General features: G+C 40.9%; 1 protein-coding gene across 2 annotated transcripts in view; it reads left to right on the top strand.

The window, feature by feature from the left end:
- The window catches only part of dapk1 (death-associated protein kinase 1), a 90739-nt gene that overhangs the window by 47896 nt on the left and 19988 nt on the right, over nucleotides 1-22855 (top strand). The window contains exons 8-18 of one of the 2 annotated variants that reach the window (XM_086206894.1): nucleotides 3265-3306; nucleotides 4082-4234; nucleotides 8141-8186; nucleotides 8302-8391; nucleotides 11279-11371; nucleotides 13766-13885; nucleotides 14988-15086; nucleotides 16029-16127; nucleotides 19265-19363; nucleotides 19462-19659; nucleotides 20969-21166. In XM_086206894.1, the coding sequence (XP_086063020.1) occupies nucleotides 3265-3306; nucleotides 4082-4234; nucleotides 8141-8186; nucleotides 8302-8391; nucleotides 11279-11371; nucleotides 13766-13885; nucleotides 14988-15086; nucleotides 16029-16127; nucleotides 19265-19363; nucleotides 19462-19659; nucleotides 20969-21166 (1237 nt within the window). The remainder of the gene's footprint in view (nucleotides 1-3264; nucleotides 3307-4081; nucleotides 4235-8140; nucleotides 8187-8301; nucleotides 8392-11278; nucleotides 11372-13765; nucleotides 13886-14987; nucleotides 15087-16028; nucleotides 16128-19264; nucleotides 19364-19461; nucleotides 19660-20968; nucleotides 21167-22855) is intronic. The other variant, XM_086206895.1, reaches the window with a different exon arrangement.

The raw sequence follows: 22855 nt of genomic DNA, 5'->3' as shown, positions 1-22855 counted from the left end.
TAGAGACTGACCATAGTTACTTCAAACATGTAATAAAGACATGCAGCTGAGCGATGCTGTCAAACCTCCAGGGCATGCTTGGACTAGAATAGCTTTATCTGATTTTCCAATTGCCTTAAAAGATTTTATGTACATAATAAGCTCATATTGACTGACACTGTACTATTTTTTTTAAGATATAGAATGAGTAAAATTGTATTGATCTGCTCAGTCACGTCTGTTTCATATGCAACCTGATGCCAAGGCATGCGCGAATAACAACATTGCACTGCAGAAATGGTTCCTATTTAAGCAGAAGAATAAAGCATCACTAAAGCAGACAACACAGAGCAGCTGCAGCCCTCTAGCCTACTTATGCTCGTGAAAACAAAGAGGGCAGCACAAAAAGCACCCACACCCTAAAATGAACATTCAAATATTCAGGTCCATTGCTCGAGGTGCTAACTGTTAATTGTTTTTGGTATGTATTTACTCTGGTTCTGATTGGCATTGATGTAAGCATCACAGGTGAACATGGTTCTTTGCCATCCCTCACATACGACGAGAGGTGTGAGCTTGACAAGAGGCAACTATAACTTGTATACCATGAAAGCATTGAAAGTTTGTTGTCTCTGCTAGTAGATTTTGTGAGTTTTTAATCGTCTTGGCCACAAATTGAAGCTCTTACCAAAGGAGGTCACATAATGCTCATTAAGCCCATTGCAGTTCATGAGTGAGGCACTGATAGAACATCTGATTGGTCCCAGGCAGTTACACACAGCCTTTCCCTGCTCTGAAGTGGATAGCATAAGTGCAGAGAGAGGACAAATGTAATTTTATCGATGTAAATTGACAATAAAGGCTTCTTCTTCTTAAGAAATCCATCTACTAGAGCTTAACTAGCGAGTGTTCTGGATATAGTAGCATGCAGACACGTCAACACCATTTAATTCAACAGATTGGGAAAAGTTTGTGCCCCCAGCTACCCAAAGATCAACTGCTGTTGGCTCATGTTGATGATGTGTTCTACTTTAAAACCAACCACAAGGCTATCAGAGCTCCCACACACACGCATTTATTCTTCAAAGAGGCTCCTACACAAAGCTAAACAAAATATGTGTACACAAAACTACATAGTAAGTAAATATGCTCATACGATCATGTCTATGGAGGTTTTCGCAAAAACTCCTACAATAGAAAGCAAGTCAAAATTGGAAGAGAGACATACCATCTATCAAAGGTTACATTACAGGCCAAATTTTTAATCTTTGTTTGGTGTTAAAATGAAGCATAATATTTTATGTAGTTACATAACTACAGTCTTACTCATGAACACATACATACTGCATACACACACACATGCACACACACAATCCTCGTTCATGCTGTCCACCCACACAACCGCCTCAACGCTGAGAGAAATAGATTGTTCAATGCCTAGAACCACATCCTAGCAATGATTAGGTGCACTGATGTCTTGTCTCCTTTTGGCAAGAGCATTGATGCAAAAACAATAGTTGGGAATAATTCAATAAACAATTCTGGATGATTTTTGTGATCATTTCTGAATTCCGTTCTGCATAAGTGATGACCCAGTGTAGTAAACACTACCCAAAATGTTTAACCAGACGAGAAACAGCCAGTATAAGAGAGAGGTAACTTCCATTTTTGACATTAAAAAATTTCACTTGTCTGAGATCATGTAAACTGACAAAATTTTTGCTGAAGTTTTGAGGTCGCCAGTGAACTTCTCTCCTGGAGCACTAATTAAATTTTACTTGCTTAAAAGGTATGCCAGCCTTTTGTGGAATGGGCTAAATTGCCATCCTCTCCAGAGCCCAACAAGAAGATACCCTTCCCTCCTCTGTGCTGCATCAGGAAGCTGAGACCCCCAGAGGGCAGAAGACTGCTAATTAGCTTATCACAACGACATGGCATTTGCTATGAAATAATCTTCATAAATTATGAGAAGTTCTTTAATTAATAGTTTTAGAATCAAACACATAGTCAGAACTACTTGTCTGACTGGGCACAGTGATTTGACCCAACACCTCAAAAGCCCCACTGTAACTTTGGCCTTCATGGCTAACTTTATAAAAGAGGATGATGATGACTACTATTGGACAAACCAAAATCCTGAACCTTATCTTTTTGAGCTAGAATACGAAGAGGAAGAGCGACAAGTTTTCCAAAGAGTTAGTGTGTTCCTTGAAGACAAGTGAATTTCAGCCTCATAGCGGCCTCTTTTAAATTCATTTGGGAAGCTTATGGGAAAACAGTGGATAAAATATCTTAACACCACCCTTTTAATTCTGCTGCCTGGTCTTGTGAAGGATTGCCTTAATCACATGTTTTTAGCAAGCAGCTGCACCTCATACACTTGATAAACTCATACGTTTCCACTCAGCTTGAGCTTGACCCTGACCACCTCAATGTCTGAGGCATCTGGCGTGTTAATTAGCGGCTGGTGATGATGAACTAGAGCAGCCTTAGTGGAGAACGCAAGGCCTGGGATTGATGTTTGGTTTAACTGCCTGCGCTGCAGGAGACCTCATCAACATGCATGACCGCCCAGTCTGCTCTACTGTGACTAACACTCTTTTCCCTCTGCACATACCTGCATACATGCAGTTTTTTTTTTAACTAAATAAAGCAGATTGACCCCCATTTCCCATGTATGTAGACAAGTTGCTTTTCTGATTCAGTTTTTCTCCCTGGTGCATCATGTTGGTTCTCAAAAATGTGCAGGACAGCAGGCTAAATACACAGCACAGTAGAAAGCAGCATGGTGGACAATAACAGCTTCTCAGTTGTCACTGTCATTGCTTTGTATCAGTTTGGTTTTCAAACTCAATGCCCACCGAACAATGTCATAGTGTCTTGCTCATTAGATGTTGCCGAACACAAATTTGTCCTTGCATACTAGGATTTTTATCACCCTCATTTTTGGCATACAGACACAAAGCTATGCCTGATGGCTGTCTGTGACTCTTTATTCCTGACATCTAATATGTACGTCTTCCAAGCCTGGGTTATTAGCAGTTACAGGCAGTACATAATAAATATTAAGAGTAAGGAGTAAGTGTAGAAGAACAAATATTTGGTAAGAATATTTCCTGAATGAGGCCCTTCAAAGGATTTTTGGTCAGGCTGACAAAAAGTTGCAGAAATTGTCAACAAAAGCATGCAGCAAGTTTGCGCATTCACTTATGAAGACAAATATTTATCTTTATCACACAGATATTTATTGGAGCCAGAGTCAATAATTATCCATATTTATTGCAGGGAAAAACCGTCCTCTACTCAGAGATCTCAGTCCATTTCCAGGTGAACCCTCGTGCAGTACCACAGTAGTCCTCATAATTTTTGGTCACCCTTATCTTGATATGAAAACCTTAAACTTTAAATGAACATGTCTGTGACACTCTGTGTTTTGTCGGGCACATAAATCACCTGTGTATATCTGTGTTAGATGCTAAGTGCTCCAGTACTTGCATAGCCATTGTATCTTACAGTCCAATTGTTGTTTGTGTGATTAAATTGAAAAACACATAACAAATCCCTTAACCTTATAGCAAGGCTTGACTAATGAGTGACCGTTAGCTGCTCCGCAGTTCTGTAATCACATCCCCATGTCTGTAGTATGATCTTTGTTTTGGTTTTGAAGCCCAAAGTGAATCAGTGGAGGGTGAATTATTTTTGACTTGAAATCCATTCCATGCCTTCTCTTGTTGATCACAAATGCCACATTGACCAATTGGACAATGACAACACATTTGTGAGGCTACTTTGAGTTGCTGAGTTGATTAAAAGTATGAGGAAGCATGGCTGAGGAGGTGGAGTGGTACAGTTAAACTTGCCAACTCTGGTTGCAATTCATGGCAGCTTCCATCAGTGTACTGGTGTATCTGTGTGTAAATGAGGCAACATTGTAAAGTGCTTTGTGTATCATAACAGTAGAAAAATACTATATCAATACAGTCCATTTAAAACTGAATTAAGAAGAAATTCAAGGCTTTTTTGGTCAATGTCAAGATGTGTTGTATTTCTAAAAGATGACATTCGTGGGCTATTTGGTTTTCTTCATCTATCCTCTAACCAGTCTGAGCGGTGCATCTCCCTTCCTTGGTGACAACAAACAGGAGACACTCGCCAACGTGTCTGCTGTCGACTACACTTTCGATGAGGAGTTCTTCAGCAACACCAGCATTCTGGCCAAAGACTTCATAGCAAGGCTTCTTGTCAAAGACCCCAAGTATGTACGATCCAAATTTCTGATGCACCATTGATATCCATTAATATTTATGTTCATCATTTAATGGCCTACTGAAAGTGAAGCTGTTTTACAGGGAAAATAAAGTCAAGACTTTCATGTTTTGACTTATATTTGGTGTATCACGAGATACATAAATCAACTGTGTAATCTTGAAATCCCCAGAGTCCCATTCAAAAACTTGAAGTGTTTTTTTCTGTCATTTTCTACACAGACTCAAGATATTCCGAGATTACTGGAGATTACATTTATCTAAAATGTTTTTTACTAAAACATACCATGTGTCATTTTTGGGAAAACAAGAGATGACACACATTCCCCCAAGGTTTTTTCACCAGTTGGATTTCCATTAAGATATTTTGAAATACATTTTTGCATTGAAAAAAGTTTAATCCAAATGAAAACATTAAAAAAAAACTTCCTTCAATTTCCAAAAGATGGAAACCTGTAATTTGAATAAGCTTCCATGAATAAGTTTAAAATTAAACCAAAAATGTGACTGCTATGTGCTTACTACAGTCTTTACTGAAGTTCTTTTTAAGAATTCATCGAGAGAAAAACATGAAACAGGAAGAAAGTACAGTTAGTCACGCATACCAGGAATCACACAAGCGGACAAATTATAACAAAACTAAACACCAAAATCATCAGCATGTTAGAGATTAAAATCATGGTTCCTTCATTCCTTCCAGATTAAAGTTGTGCACTGAGTAAAATAACTTTTTTGTAAAGGCTCAGTGCAGTCATAAATGGAATGTCTTTTAATGTCCTCTTTTTTTCATCAATTTTCAAAAAAATTTCAAACATACAATAAAGGGATATATTCCACTTTCTCCTTCCTTAAACCTCCTGCTCAGAGACAATGCATTGGTTTGCATTGGTTCTCCCCTGTCTCATTACAGAGTTGCTTGGGCAACAGCTGAATGGCTGCAGCTGCACTTTGAGATCGTAACTGCCATCACAACTCTTTCTCTCACGTGTAATTAGAACTGTTCTTGCAGAACAATCAAACAATAGTGAGGTTGAGAATGATTGTGGGTGTGGAGATCTTTTCAATTAGATAGGCCAAAGTAAAAGTGTGAGTTTAAACAGACTGTTGGCAAAAGAGTTGAGTTACTTCACAAACTTAATGTAATGGGCTTTTAGTGCATCAAAATGAACTTACTGACTCTTTATTGATCGTTGTAAGCAGACATGGATTCACTCAGCGGACAGAAAAATTAATGAAGGGGAAAGGATCAGTTAATGTTAATACATTGCTGTGATACTCCCATGTTTTTGCTGCATTTTCTTATCTAAAATACGTAACCATAACTTCTGTTAGCTGAGTGAAGGCTGTCATATGTTTGAACTTGTTTGGCTCGACATGCCAGAACCATGCGCGTTCTTAGGGCCCTCTATATTGCTATAAAATCAGGTGTATGTGAACAGGTTGCAGTCTCAATTTGATACAGGGGATGTGAACAAGAAGAATGAGGAGGAAGTTTTGTGTCTGCCAAACCACAGCAGTCTAACGGATGGTTGTGCGTACTGAAAACTGTTGCTTCTCTTAAAAGCATTGTTCATAAGGGATGTAGCTGGAAGAGATTGAGGGAAGTCATGAACCAACATTTTAACCACACCAGATTCCCCAAACAATAGGCTGGCCTTATTTGGAGATCACATAATAATCTTAAGGCGGCACAGTGGTGCAGTGGTCAGCACTATTGCCTCACAGCAAGAAGGTTCCGGGTTCGAGTTCCGGCTCGGGCACGGGATCTTTCTGTGTGGAGTCTCCATGTTCTCCCTGTTCCTGCGTGGGTTCTCTCCAGGTACTCCAGCTTCTTCCCACCGTCCAAAGACATGCAAATGGGGACGAGGCTGATTGATACTCTAAATTGACTGTAGGCATGGCTGTGAGTGTGACTGATTGTTTGTCTACACATGTTGGCCCTGTGATGGACTGGTGACCTGTCCAGGGTGAACCCCGCGTCCTGCCTGAAAGGGGGGCTGGAGCCTATCCCAGTGGCTACGGGCGAGAGGCGGGGTTCACCCTGGACAGGTCGCCAGTCCATCTCAGGGCCAACATATATAGACAGACAATCATTCACACTCACATTCACACCTACGGTCAATTTAGAGTATCAATCAGCCTCGTCCCCTCTTGATGTCTTTGGACTGTGGGAGGAAGCTAGAGTACCAGAGAGAACCCATGCAGGCATGGGGAGAACATGCAGACTCCACACAGAAAGATCCCGTGATGGAGCCGGGACTCAAATTCGGAACCTTCTTGCTATGAGGCAACAGTGCTAACCACTGCACCGCCGTGCCGCCTACAATCAAGTATCATATCAATTTTATTTAACCTTACCTGGAAGCAATAAACAGATTCTCAGATAGAGCTCATTTTTGACTCAGCTATTCCCAGTAGCTTTGTGCACAGGCTGGTTTAAGTGTCCATTACATTTAGACATCCTGTTTTAGGAGAAGGATGCATTAGGAACACAAAAATGAATTGTCCACATATTTTATAGAAACATTGTAATAAGCAACAGTGTTTTCACATTGTGGCAGTTTGCACTATTGCCTCCCATAAAGTCTTTTAACCCAAGAAACTGCATCGGTTGGAAGAAATGTAGAAAAATATAATTGAATGTCCAGTTTAATAGAAGCATTCAAGTGTTTGAAGGGTGTTTCTTGACATTGCTTCTCCTTCTGAGAAATCTTGGCCAGATTTGACTTTCTTTCTCAACACCATTTTTGTTCTGTTTTTCACTTGAGGCAGTCCTCTCAATTTCCAAGGGTGTGACATTATAAAGAATGAGACAGCTTCATATTTCCCTGTAGTTAATTTTGATTCTCCACAGTTTGCTACAGCCGTGTTGGAGTCACATTACGAGAAGACAAATTCATGCAAAGGACCAGTATGACTCCTGCCTCTTTCAACATCAAACATTTTGATGATTTTCATTGCAAGAGATTGAATACATTTCATCGCAGTTACATATTCTAGCATAGAAAGCACTGACAGGTGATTAAGTATGTTAATGAGGTGTGGTGTAGCATAACCATGGTGCATTACTGTTCTGGAACACCAGAAAACGTTTGCGCCATAGACCAGGAAGAGGCTGGTCCCCGGTTAATGCTGTTAGTTGTGAAGTGATATTTAAAGGGTGCGTCAATCGAATGAGCAGATGTGCAGTGTTGCAATGCATTTCTATTAATGCCACACTATGTGGAAACACTAGCCTGCTTCACCTCCGATGGCTTGGTTGGATGCTTGCTGCTCCCTCATATAAACATATGTGCAGCTGTGCCTTAATTTGGTGCACAAGGAGGTTTGTTTCTCAGGATGAAATGCAGAGTCGAAATGTGTGCACCACTGAAATAGCAACGTGCCAAGTCCTGGCACACTCTAGGCTTTAAAGGGAATAACACGATGCAGTCGGATTTGTTTGAGTGATGTCATGCCCGAAACACACCTATGAATATTAGGTATCTATCCTGCTTCTTTGCACCACAGGCCATGGTTTACACTCTGATTATATGCCCTTTAAATACCAAAATGAAGCTCAGCACACCCCTAAAACAAGGTGCACACGTAACCCCAGCTGCCAACTGCATGTTGCCATAGATCGCTTAAATAGGGTCCAATGTGTGTATGAGCATGTTTTTAAAAATTGAGTATTGTAAAAAAAAAATTTTTTTAAATCTGTATCATCATATAAGAAGAAAGGCTATAATTTACAGTTTAAAATCATTTCTGCTCTTACCTCTTTGCCGCGGTGGTTCCAAACAGTTATGACTTTGAATAGTATAATGTATCACACCAGAAAACTCTGTCACTGTTGGTTATGCTGCTAAGTATCTAAGGACATTGAACAAATGTTCCGTGGCTTCTGTCCACAGAAAGAGGATGACTATTCAAGACAGCCTTCAGCATCCCTGGATCAAGGTCAGACTCCTTATAGATAATATTTATAATCCAGTAATGTTTTATACTCTGAAATACTTTGCCCCAAAATGTTCTTATCAAGCTTTTTTCCCTACATGTTTGTGTTTAAAACCAGCCAAAAGACACTCAACAAGCACTGAGCAGAAAAGAGTCAGCCGTCAACATGGAAAAGTTCAAGAAATTTGCTGCTCGAAGAAAGTGGAAAGTGAGTGCTTTTCTGTGAATCCCAGGTTTTTACAGGTTTCAGCAAAAGACAAAAAACATGCATGATTGCCCAGCAACTCATCACATCTCCTCACAACCACATAATGACAGCGCCTTGCTCTCCTTGGTTGCTGTACTTCAATGTCATCACCAACTGCTGCAGGCTCACCATAATCATCCAACCTGCTGCAAGAGCTGCTATTGTGGTTATTTTTTCCCCTGTTTTTGTTCATCACGCTGATCCAGCACCACCACCACTGGCAAGAAATGCTGGGATTGTTTTTCTGTGACAGTTTGGTGGTGCTGTCATGCCACATATGTGTCTTCAGGCACGCTCACAGTAACCTTGATCTGACTTTTGGCTGATTTATTTGTACACATTATGCACGCAAAACTTAACTTTTATAGAATCGAGTAGAAGCAAATATTTGTTGCATCAGATTTATGAAACTTTAAAAGCAGCAAACAATTTTTTAAAAAGGCTTATGAAAGCCACTATGTGTAGATTAAGCCTTGCACTGTTCTAGTAGTGATAATAATGATACATTTTATTAAGTGCCTTTCAAGAGACCCAAGGACACTTAACAAATCAAAAAACATACAAAACATAATCAAGACTGAATAACAACACTGCAGTGTTATGTGTGTGTGTGTGTGTATATGTGTATATATATATATATATATATATATATATATATATATATATATATATATATATATATATATATATATATATATATATATATATATATATATATATATATATACATAGATGTGTGTGTGTGTGTGTGTGTGTATATATATATATATATATATATATATATACACACACACACACACACACACACACACACATGTATATATGTATATATATATATGGCCCTTTGTAAGGGGCCATCCACCCCATACTCCTGGAGTGCCCCCCACAGGACGCTCCAGCACCCTAAAGAGCTCATCCATGATTCCATGGCTGGGAGAAAAACGGCAGTGCTCCTCCTCGATCTGAGGTTCAACTATCCACCAGACCCTCCTCTTTAGTACCCTGGCGTAGACCTTTCCCGGGAAGCTGAGGGGTGTGATCCTTAATAGTTAGAACACAACTTTTGGTTCCCTTTCTTAAAGATGGGGAGCAGCAGCCCAGTCTGCCACTCCAAAGGCACTGCCCCTGATGTCCATGCAATGCTGCAGAGACGTGTCAACCAAGACAGCCCCACAACATCCAGAGCCTACAGATACCCAGAGTGGATCTCATCCACCCCCAGAGATGTGCCGCTGCGGTGTTATTTCACTGCCTCAGCAACTTCTGCCCCAGAGATAAGGCGACCCCTCCCCAAGTCCTCCTCCAGTCTGTTTTCCCCATGGAATACATGCTGGTGGGGTTGAGGAGCTGCACAAAGTATTTCCTCTACCAAACTGTCCAACTATCTTCCCTGTTGACGTCAGCAGCCCCCGTCACCACTGTAGACAGTGTGAGCAAGTTGCCACCTTCCCTCCCTGAGGTGACGGACAGTTTGCCAGAACCACTTCAGAGCCGATCAGTGGTCTTCCTCCATGGCCTCGCCGAACTCTTCCAATGCCCGAGTTTATGGTGTTGTCAGTGAATACCACGGCCACACACCGCTTGGCCCGCCAGTACTTATCAGCTGCTTCTGTAGGCTCCCCTCACCTCTGGCATCTACCATCAGGTTCAAGGATTACCGCCACGTCTGGCCCCAGCAGTCTTGTGGCAACAGCTCACTACAGCAGCCTTGACAATGGCAGAGCAGAACAAGATCTATTTGGACTCAGTGTCTCCAACTGCCCCCGGGATGCAGTCGAAGCTCTGCCCAAAATGGCAGTTGAAGATCATCTTGACAGGTTCTTCCGCCAAGCATTCCCAGCAGACCCTCACTGCTTGTTTGGGCCTACCAGGTCTGCCTGGCATCTTCACCTGCCATCTGATCCAACTCACCACGAGATGGTGATCAGAACTTACAGCCACAGATTAGATTATACGACTATAAAATTGATCATAGCTCTACAACCTAGGATGTCCTGATGCTATGTGCACCAATGGACATCCTTATGGTCAAACATGGTGTTAGTAACAGACAAACTGCAACTTGCACAGAAGCCAAATAACCGAATACCACTCGGGTTAAGGTCGGGCTGGCTGTTCCTCCCAATCACGCCACTCAAGTTCACGCTGTCATTGCCCACGTGAGCATTGAAGTCCCCTTGTAGGTCAATGGAGTTCCCAGTTGGGGCACCATCCAGCACCCTTCCCAGGGACTCCAAAAAGAGTGGGTACTCTGATGTTCGGCACATAAGTGCAAACAACAATAAGGACCCCTTCCCCAAACCAGGATCAGGATCAGACTAGCAAGGCCCCCGCCTTGGCCTGCTGCCTGATACACACAGCACCAGATCTTTCCAGTTCCTCCTGCAGGTGGTGGGCCCATGGGGGAATGAGTCCATGTATTCAGTTCGGGCCTGGCCCAGCCGGGTCCCATGGATGAAGGCCTTGTCACCAGGCGCTCACCCACGGGCCCCTACCCCAGGCAAGGCTCCAGGGTGAGGCCCCGGTAACCCTCTGACTCTTGGTCTTATTCCTCATGGGGGTCTTTTGAACTATTTTTTGTCTGGCCCTTCGCCCAGAACCAGTCTGCCTTGGGTGACCCTATCAGAGAAAGAATGCTCCCGACAGGGTACTCAATCTCCTCTACCACGATAAGGTGGCAGTTCAAGGAAGAGTACATTCAACATTCAATTTGCATTTCACCGCAGAAAAATATAGAGCCAATTGGAAGCTTAGGTAAATTTAAACATCTACCTGCTTGTATATATTCAGAATTTGCTCTAGAAACTTGTTCTTGAATCAATATTCTTTTTCTTCATTCTTTTTCCAGCAATCTGTACGACTCATCTCCTTATGTAACCGCCTGTCGCGCTCCTTCCTGTCCAGAAGCAACATGAGTGTGGCACGCAGTGATGACACATTGGTAAGACCCTCAGAACTCTGATTTGACCAGACTGTTAGAGAAACAATCAAACAGGATCCCTTGTGGTCAGGTGCTATCATGAACAAGCCCTGATCCAGAGGATTTATAGTTTGTTTTTTAGCTTAAAGCAAAGATTTTATGAAATACTGAGCAAAGCTGGATAAATAAGACATGGATTAAGCTGTTTTATCAGTTTGAGATTTTGTAAACACACATTTTTGGATTCTTTTGCTGCTGTTAGAAGTTGGTAGTTAGGCGGTGCAATAAGCTTCAGCTTTAATATATGTGGCTGGTTCTTTCTGCATTCTGAAGTCACAAAGGGTTGATACAGATGAGAAAAAAATGTGAGCCCAAGACACCTGTTTGTGAGTTTTTGCAAGACAAAATACTCTTTTTGTGTGAAGCATCACTTTGATACCTCAAGATTGCAAATTTGACCTAAAAGAGTGTCTTTTACAAGACTGCAAGTATCTATTCAGGTCTATATACCATCAACTAATTGACTGGATTTATAGGCAAGGAAAGGCAAGTTTTTTCTTAAGGAGCACTATTCTTACACAGAGCAATTCATACTGCTTTTGGGCTGAAGACAGAACATTTAGTATGAAAAGACAGCAGAAAGACATTGAAATTAAATATAATGACAGCATACAGTATGACATTTAGATTGAAATATTAAAGAAAACTGAAATCATGTTAAAAGAGAATAGTAATCCTAATTTACAGAAAATTTCTCAGGTTGTCTCTTGCATCCTTTCTTGAATCCTGTCTAAAAGAGTCCTTGATTCGCGATTCTTGACAGATTCTTAAATCTACATGTGATGAGAAGTCCGGGTTTCTACTGGTAACTTCATGAGTTTAAATTTCTGAGAATCTTGAGCTACATTAGTTGTTGATCTATTCTTCATTGCTCCACAAGTGCCACAGATTAGGTATTTGTAGAAATGTTGCTTTAAGACCAGGTTGAGCCCATTGGAATGCACATTCAGAGGGGGAAACTCTTGTATGTATTGTAAATGCATAAGTCACTTTGTATTAATGTGCATACAAATAGTGGCACAAAGAAGGCTTTTGTTTTGTTAACGTTCCAGTCAATAAGTTGGTACCGACCATTCTTAGAGATGTAAACACAGCGGCATTAGTGAGGCTTAATCATTTACGAAGCATTACTAGGCGGCTGCTGCCTGGACTGCCTCTCATCAAAGGATTATTTGCAATTTACTTGTGTCACAGGTGAGATGGCAGGTGGGGCTGCACATGATGTGATTGCTGCCCCACCTGTTGGCCACAAACACAACAGTCGTAGGAGATGACGAACACTTGACAGGTTAAGTGCATTATATACAGGCCTTATGTAGAGCTGAGTTTTACTGTACTGTACTAAGTTTTACTTTTAGTTCTGCTGCACATTTTCAACTGAGATGTTTGTGTTCTGCATTGGAGGCTGGATGTCAGGAGGTGGAAGTCAAGTAAGAGGATGTGATCAGAGTTGGAAACTACACACAATATTTTTTTTGTATTGTTTTGTTTCTGAAAGATTCCCTTTATATACTCTCACATTTACAGTCTAATCTGATCAAATACAACTATTGTGCCATAAATTCTGCTTTTACTAAGATGATAACGATCAGTTTTCATTCATGCTATCACAGAGTTATTAATTTAAGTACTGACGAATTGTGATCACCAGTCTGTTTTTGATTAAATATAATGGACAAAAAACTTCTGGAGGCAATTTGGAAAACATCTACTACTCTTCATGCATGTACATCAGGGATGTGTGTGTGTGTGCGTGTGTGTGTGTGTGTGTGTGTGTGTGTGTGCAAACTTTTTTTTTTTTCCCAGCAGGCATTTACTAGTAGCTTTTATGAGGAATTCCTCACCATCCTGTGCAATGAATTCCAAATTTTCAAAAAGGAAAATTCCCACCAGGCTGCTCGAACATGTTTATGTTATGTGCGCAGCTTACTGAGGTGGTTTAGCTGTGGCTCCCCCAGCAGGGAGGTTATGTCGAGGAATGTAGCTGAAGCATTACGCTTGACCAAGCAAACACCTCATCAGCCTCTTCCCCTCTCCTCACCTCCCTGCCTTTCTCATCCCCATCTCTTTGTGCAGCAGAGCATCACATACCAGTTTCTGCACCGTCTGGCTAACTCTTGCCGAAGGTTATTGGGTCACATGTCACAGACACAAAAGGTCTTTATATAGTGGAAATGAACTGCTGATGATTTTCATTTGAAGTTGATCTTATTTGTTTCATGTGTGTATTCATGAAAAAGATGAAGATGATGAAAAAGACCAAACATGATAGAAAAAAATTCTCAGGATTAATGTTTGCAGGAGTAGATACTCTTGTAAGCCATAGAGGAGTGACTGCTTTCCCCACTTTCCTAGGATGAAGAAGACTCTTTTGTGATGAAAGCCATCATCCATGCCATAAATGACGATAACGTTCCTGGTCTGCAGCATCTGCTTGGCTCTTTGAACAGCTACGATGTCAATCAGCCTAATAAGGTGACTGTCATACGTACTGGACCTAAATCGCAGAGTCACTCCACATCTTTTTGTATAGTGTGTTTATAATAGATGCAGTAGTACCTAAACTGGGTTATGTGTTCCCCCAGGGATGTGCAATTGACATAGCGGTAGGTGAAAACAAACAAACAAACAAAAAACATGATTTGCAAACAGCCTGATTACATTTTGAAATTGTAAAATAAATAGTAGGGTTGTAACGATTCGTTGTAACAGCGAGTTGATTTGTATCTCGATTAGTTGTTACCGATATGATTCAAGGATGATATTGGTTCATTTAGAGTGATACGAAAATTCAGTGACTTGAAATCGATTCGGTAACTTTTTGGCCAAAAATTCTACCAGTGTGACTGTGAAATAAATACCTGAATACTGGACAGTGCAGGTGAAGTTTCCCAGATTCCTGTTGTTTCTTGTAAGGGATTCAGGCGTAAATTAATTATGGATATAAACAAACAACAATTAATGGCAAATACATTCACGTTTTATTTGAATAAAGTGCAACCAACACTTCAGGTTGAGACTGACCTATAAAAAGAGATGGATGTTAATTCTAAAAAGTGCCATAAAGAAATGACTTGTGGAAAAACTAATGGTCAATTAATTAAATAACCTCATAAAACTAAAGAAATGAGCAGAGATTGAGGTGAGTGAAATACATTTTGTTGGAGAATGATTTATGAATTACAGTGTAAAGCCAAAACCATCTACAGTATACATATTCAGACTTATAAGCCTCAGTTGAGCACTATAGGAAATTATTAGGCTTGGAGTGAAGCAGAAGAAGACAGATGGGAGGGAAAAGAGGGGGATAATTAGAATAAAGATACTTTCTCTGTGTGCAGAGAGGGAAGAAGATAGTACCATAATTACAAACAGCTTGTAAGCGGTATTTAAAGAATGCAAAAAGACTGCAAAATTTTTAAATTTGTGTCAGTCTTTTCTCTTTTCTTTTTTTTAACTTCTGCTAAAATTTCCAATGACATGCACACTAGAGCTTCACTTTGAGCTTGTGTTACCAATTTGCACAACACATCAAATAGTAACCTAAAAGTGAAATGAGTATTTGTATCCATTGCAGCATGGGACACCCCCCCTCCTGATCGCTGCAGGTGGCGGAAACATTCAGATCATTGAGGTGCTTATGAGGAAAGGCGCTGAGATTCAGGCCCATGACAAGGTAACGACTCACTTGTTTGGACTCGTCAGTGTACTTCTGACAGCCGGTAGTGGAATTTAATACACTTGAAATAGATTGTGACATTTGATGTATGTTATTTGCAGATAAATTCATGTGTCAATGAACTTGTTGCACTAAGCTATACTGAATTGCATTATGTTTTTAAAATGATTTCGAAAAAGCTGTTAAGCCCGATATTTTATCCAATCAGTAATCTCCAAGTTTTAAAATGAAGACTAAAATAAAATGGTAAAATGAACAGGGCAGAGGCAGCAGAGCACTCTCTGCCGTTCTCTTGAAAGTATTTATATCTTATATTGTCATGTAAATGTAGCTTGTGTCCAATATCATGGAGGCAACAGCATGTATGGATTAATAACATGATATAAAGTATTAGGATCTAATTGAGGTGGAAGGATCTTCTTTTTTGACCAAATTCTGTTGTCCAGTAATTCTTATGAACAATAAACAAAAAGTGTCCAGTTTAGTGGAAATTTTATCAAATTAAATTTGTGGCAGTTGAGCAGGATTCATTTTATTGAACACCAGTTTCTGAGCCAGTAAAAGACAGAATGTTTTAACTGCAATATTTTGAGGATGTTCTGCGATATTGTTGAATGTTTGGAAAAAACATTCTATAATCAGTTGACCAAAATTTGAAATGTTTTGGAATGTTTTTGTGTTCCACAGCAACTCTCTGTTTTGTCCTGAGGAAAAAAAATTATGTTACAATGCAGACAGGACCACATGTTGAGGATGAAATTCAACCCCTTACAAATGAATAATAACAGAGCCTGAAATAATTCCTATGCCTCTGACAGGAAAGTGCTGTGCAATTGTTTGGAATGTTTGTTCAAATCACTGGTAAACATACAGTTTGCCTTATTCTTTTGGAAAGGTCAGGGGTAAATGCTGGAATTTTCTTCTCTCTTGTACTCTCAGAGTGGAGCAAACGCTATCTACTACGCAGCAAGACATGGCCATGTGGAGACCCTGAAATTCCTAAATGAAAAGAAATGCCCTCTGGATGTTCAAGATAAGGTGTGTCACACATGCACATAACCTCACATTTACTGAAACTCGCCATACTACCAGTCATAATGCCAATCCATCGAGAAACATGACTTCGATTTTCCAAAATACTCAAAAACACACACACGTTCACCATCTCCACACCTACAGTAGGGAGACAAGCAGTTACTCTGGCATTTTATCAGCTTATTTGCTGTTGCCATAGAAACAGGGCTTGCTGAGAAAAGAGTGTGTGTTTTTGATGCTGATAAAGCCTTGATAACAATGTGTGCCTGGGCAGACAAAATCCCCAAAGCTTTTTCCAATCTCTTCCATCATTTTACCTGTTAAAAGGTGTCCTCTTCTCTCTGTGAAAGTAAAGTCCTCCTCCACTAGGCCAGAACTAATCTGTTCTCCAGGCACTTTCTTGATGATTATCTCATTCCCCAGCATGGATCATTAAAGTTTCATTTTCATTTATTACACTGTAACCCTGAATCACAAGTTGAGGTGTCTGTGCACATTAGAAAATGAAAGACCTTTCAGGAACTTTTAAACATGGAGCATCTTTCCTGTGCTGTATATTATATTATTAAATAGACCTGTGACATTGTTTTTCCCAAACATAAATTCATTATGTTATTTTAAGCGGTTCATCTTCCCACCTCACAGCAAACATGGTGTTTTGGGAGTCATCTCACATAAGCATCCATCTTGTGAACAAGCTGTTGGTCTGACTGGCGGCCATAATCTCTCAGCCGAGAGTTGGATTTTCAGTTGGATTTTTGCTCGTAAAAAACATTAACACACTTTGTTTAAGGGGAAGTTTTTAAAGTTGCTGGGAAAATTAAGGGAAGTGGATTCTGAATTTGCCTCACTGCAGGATTTTCTTATTTTAAAACAAGTTTAAATCAGTCTTTTATTGGAGATGCTAGAAAACCCTATTTTCTATCTAATCTAACGAAAAATGCAAGCTCTGTATGCCTGTCAGTGAGTTAATATGTACAGCTACAGTCTATGCAAACAGGGAAGACTCATTTATTCATCAAATAATGAATAAATAATACCTCTAGAATAGTAGAGTGCAGTATCCCCCCAATTGATGATTACAGTCAGGCTTTCTTCCACATACCAAAACAAGATAACTTGCAGCAAGCAGTGTGCCTTTTGAGCGCTGGACTTCAATTTAAAGACTATTCAAGAAAAACTGACAACTCCTTAAGCCGATACAGGAAAAAGATTGTTTAGAATAGGCCTGGGCGATTTATTGGTTTTATTGATTAGTTAAAGTTTTTTTGTTGTGGACGATTTAAAAAATAAAAAAATTGTGATTTTAACTCTTCTTGCTATGGTGCACCTTTTGTCCCAGAGGAGCTTCCATAGCTTTCCCCCTCACCCCTCCCCCTTGTATCCTGCACATGCATAGCAGCAACATGTGTAACATGTCACACTGAAACACGCGTCAAAGCGGGTTTTTGTACCCGCGTTTGCCCGGCATTAGGGTGCATTCAAGCTTCCAGCAGACGCGGGTCTGAGCTCTCGCTGTGAGGGCTGCGTGCCTGTGTTTTTCTCTCTCATACGGCATTGCGCTGACAACGTCATCATTACACAAAAAAGTGCACCGTGTCTCAAATGCCGGTGATGTTCTCATACATCACCAGCGTCCCATACGGTTCTAGAATTCTGCCACCGGATCTCCTCTTCACTGCAGATGGTGAGCAGCTCATGGACTTCACGGTCTTGGCAGTGCGCTGCCATAATCGATAAAAAATATGTGCAAGATCGCCATACAAGTTGTTTATAAACACGGTCGCACTTGCACAGTTCACATTAGGGTTCCCCGAGTGGTGGGAGCTCCCAAGCTTAGATTAATTGACGTAAATTGTGTGAAAAAAAGGTGTGAAATAGAGTCTCGGGGACATCAACAGGAAGACTGATGTTATGGCAGAGGCCAAAACTTTATCGAGAGATGAGGGAGCAGCTCTCATAGCGCAGCCCAGCCCAGCCCAGCCCAGCCCAGCCCAATTTTTATTTTTTTATTTTTTTTTCCCCAGAGCTTCCACAATGATAGCCTGACAGGTGGCACAGTGACCAAATCAGAATTCGCGGGAAACCTGAGACAACATGGGTTGCCTTTTTCACACTGCGGGCAAGCTAAGCAGAGCTGCTAAACACCCGGGTCGCTTGGAGGGTCAGTGGACGTGGGTGGAAATACCGAGTGGACCCTTTCAGAGTGCCCATACCCGTGTTCACCCACGTTTTTAGTGCAGTGTGAAAGGGGCTTCAGAAAAGAGTGGTGTCGTCAGTGGTTTGGAACTGGTTTGGGTTTGAGGCGACAGACGTTGAGCAAGTGACTGCATGCTGCAAAGTTTGTCTGAAGCCCATTGCAACAAAAGGCAGCAGCACAATGAACTTATTTCAGCATCTAAAACAGAGGCATCCAGTTGAGTGGGAGAAATGCCACTCTTTGCGAAGGGAACAAGACTGCTATAACTGATAAACTCCCACTAAAAAAACAGCTTACCTTGGTGGAAAAATCGTAAATCAAATTTTTTGTGAAAAAATCGGAGATTTTATTTTTAGTCCATATCGCCTTGGCCTGGCTTAGATGTATGTTTTTATCCCTGTTTCTTCACCAAGAGTTACCCACCTTGACTGTTCGCTGTTTTACTTTCAAGATGAATAGTCCTACAATGAAGAGTACAGTTTCAGTCACAATATGCTGCCATAAAGATCTAGTTTTAGTTGGACTAATAAAATAACTGGGGGGCGACATGGCTCAGAGGTAGAGTGGCCGTTAAGCAACTGAAGGGCTGCTGGTTCGATCCTCACTTTCCCCTGTGACCATGTCGAAGTATCCTTGAGCAAGTTACTGAGCCCCCCAATTGCTCCTGAAGGCCCTGCAGGGTTTATCCGTCCACCTCTCCCCCCGTGTCACCTAGGATAGGCTATACTGTGGGACTACATTCTCTCAGCGGTGGAATTCATGCCATCTATGTCAAAACATGGCATTTGCACTGATATGCAGTGAAATTGCAGTGCAGACTTTGAGGGTCTTGGTTCTGAGATGAAAGTCATACTGACTGAGGTGTTAAGAAGTTTTAAGATGACAGACAACAAAAACTCTAAGTTGACCAGTTTTGTTAATTCTTTGGTGATTCTTGTAGTCTGGGGAGACTGCTCTTCACGTGGCGGCCCGTTACGGAAACATGGATGTGGTCAGCTACCTCTGCAACATCCGTGCCAACCCAGACCTGTCTGACAGGGTAAGCACATACACAAAGAGGAGCTGTAAAAAGACACAGGCATAAACATTGCTCCAAGCAAAGTTTCTATCTTCCCGTGTTTCCATCTCCATCTCCAGGAACAGGAGACCCCTCTGCATTGTGCTGCCTGGCATGGATACTCCACAGTTGCCAGAGTGCTGTGCCAGGCCGGCTGCCATGTGAATGCTAAAAACCGTGAGGGGGAGAGTCCTTTGCTAACTGCATCTGCTCGGGGATTTGTGGACATTGTGGAGTGCCTGGTGGAGCACGGGGCTGATCTTGAGGCTACTGACAAGGTGATTTGCTCACTCTCTCTGTTATTAGAGACAATAAAACTCAATTTCTTAGCAGTGTTTGAAAAACATGACATATTTTATATCAGTTTTGCTCATTAGTTTGATCAAGAATAAATATTTCAGCTACTTCAGATATCCGTGGCTTTAGCTCATGTCTCATTGTATTTGTTTGACTCCAGGATACATCAATAACAATGGTTCAGCAAGGTTGCACTTAAGTTTATATTGGCAGTTTTTGGGTCATGGTTTTGGAAAAGAAAATCATTCAAAGCAAATGATGGTAAAATGCAGAGACACGCTACACACACGTAGGTTGCATAACCTGATGTAAATTTTGCTTTCAAGTGGAATAAAGAAATTGCATTTCAAATGTGCAAACTAAATCTTAAATTTTTGGTGGTTCAGTTTAGATGGTTCAGTTTTGCAACCCTATTAAATTGATTGATTAATCAATCTCAATGGGTCTCCCAACCCATACAGCAATGTGCTGCAGGCTTTAATTAGGGCACAAGCTTTAATTAGAGTCAGTTTGAACCCTCTGATAGGACACATTTTCTGTTTGTCTGTAAGGTTAAAGGCTGGTCTGACCCCAGGACCTCAATCTGGGTTGGGAGTGAAACTATGGTGCCTTTCATCATTTTTTCATAATCGTAAAATTGTAGAACACATACTGTTGGAAAACTGACACTCACTGCGCCAGCGTTGTCTAGATGCGTAGCTGTGTGTAGACTATGTGAAGATCACAACTGTGCAGAATATTCAGTATTACTGGGTAGCGCCCAAGGTTATAATTGCGCACAGATAGCACCATCTGCCTGCCGCTATGGATAGCCGAAATAGGGATCCTATTTTAGAGGAATGTTATACCCTCAGCCAAGAAGAGAGCTCAGAGGGCCAATGCCTGATGCAGCTAAAAAAAGGTGTGATAAAAAAGTTGATTTATAAAAACATAAAGGTGTCAAGAGTCACAGTCAGCTACTTTGGTTTAGCCACTGAGTACCTGAAGAATCTGAACAGGCAAAATTTGCTATAAACACACTGCTTCTGCTTTTATAAGCAATTTAGTTTTGCCTTGCTCCAGTGAATCACCCTTTTTACCAGTCAAACTGAGGAAGAACTATGACAGCAGTGAGCCAGTCTCCTTGTCCACCTACCTGCAGCTATTCAAGACATGTTGCTGTGTTAATATTAAGAAAGATGCACTTACCCTGCTGTTAATTTTACAAGAATTCATAATACTCCAAGCTATTAAAAGTCCATAAATATATATTTGATCTAGTGAGTGAATATGCTCTGTATGTTTGTTCAGGACGGCCACACAGCACTCCACCTGGCTGTACGGAGGTGTCAGGTGGAGGTGGTGCGCTGCCTTCTCAGACATCACTGCCACCTGGATCAGCAGGATCGCCATGGAAACACGCCACTGCACATTGCCTGTAAGGACGGCAACCTACCTATCGTCATAGCAATCTGCTGTGCAAAAGCCAGCCTCGACCTCCCCAACAAGGTGAGGAAGATCACATCCCACCACACTCATGGTGTTCTGGAAGGAACACAACAATATGTCTTCCTAATGCTGCATTCTACCACCATCTAAGTGCAAAGGAGGCTTCTGGAAAGTCACATGAAAATATTGGATTTTTACTTTCTTTTTTGGACACTGAATAAATATTTAGAGGCAAAACGTATGAAGACATTAATGGATCAAACTTCTGTTTACCAATTGTGTGAGCTGTCAACAACACATTTACTTTTTTATAAATGTAGTATTGTATGAAGCATGATAGTAACTTCATGAATCAAGTTGATTATGTTTAGGATTATTTAATGCAGGGAGATTACAATTAGAGATGGGAATCGGTAACCAGTTCTGAGTCAGAACTGGTTCCAACTAACCGATTCCATATGAGATGTACACCTGCAACGTTATCAATTCTTCTGAAAGATTCTCTTATTTCCCTGCATGACGTTTTCCGGTTTGCCAGAAATTTTGCGTCGCAGTACATTGAGTCATACTCTGCGATGTATCAGACCACATGAGGCAGCAGCATCTCAAGACTGGCTCCATTACACGAGAAGTGACGAAAACGCCGCTGTATGCAATCAGTGCAATGCTGCGATATCACGCAAAGGGGTGAATACCAACAACATGCAGAAGCATTTTTCCACCAGGCATGGTGTTAAATTACAAGAATGCCATGTGTTTGACTGCCTGCACACGGGTGCTAGTGTTGCTGGCCAAACTAGCTCCTCCGATGACGATGGTAACGTTCACATTGAATATCCTGCATTAGCACGCTGTTGCTTTGCAAGAGAAAAAATTCAAGTGTTGCTTTTGGTGCAGAAGACTGGTAGAACTCCTTTTTTGCCACTCAATGAACTACTCAGGAATCGATAAGAGAACTGATAAGGAATTGGACTGATAGGCAGAATCAACAATGACATCGATATTGATAAAAATGTAACAATTCCCATATAGATAGTATATGTTATATGTTTCTTATTCAGATGTGTGGTGTGAGGACTACATTGGAACTGCACAGAGTACAAATGCATTAGAATGGTAATGGAATTATCAACAATACTGTATATGAAATTAGATATTTAACAAGCTCACATAGGTGTAATGCTCTCATGTTGGCATATTTGTGATCATGTAGTGTAGCTTTTCAGTCTGGCTTAACTCAACCTAATCACAGGGAGAAAAAAGCATAGACAGCAAACATGTTATTGGGATTCAAGGGACTTCTCTAAGTGTGAAAAAAATGCTACTAGTAATGCAACTCCCTAATCTGGAAATCATCAAATGTTGGTCAACTTGTTATAATAACCAAATTCAGAACTCATTTGAGAAAAAAAAAATACTCTAACAGTTGTTATGATTGCAAGACTTCTAGCCACATTGACAAAGCTGCCTTTTATATTTAGATGAACATACGTGGTGCATATCTGACTGAAGAGCCCATCTTGCTTCGCCTCTTCACCAGGAACGACTTCCCACACATCATATTTTCTGCCTTTGCTGATTTAACATTCTATTTTGACACCATCCATTTTAATGTATTCTGAGATGGGATTGCTTTTCTCACAAACAGCTAGCCTCTCAGCTCAGTTTTTCCAGTGTAGTTCAGGGAAGTGATGTGCATCAGGGGCAGACAGCACTGTCAGATGTTTGATTTATTCATTATTTTCAGTT

This window comes from Aulostomus chinensis, chromosome 6, assembly GCF_037954235.1.
Source record: "Aulostomus chinensis isolate RoL2024-O1b breed Wild chromosome 6, RoL_Achi_v1.0, whole genome shotgun sequence".
NCBI lineage: Eukaryota > Metazoa > Chordata > Actinopteri > Syngnathiformes > Aulostomidae > Aulostomus > Aulostomus chinensis.
This window is presented reverse-complemented; position numbering and strand designations above follow the sequence as displayed.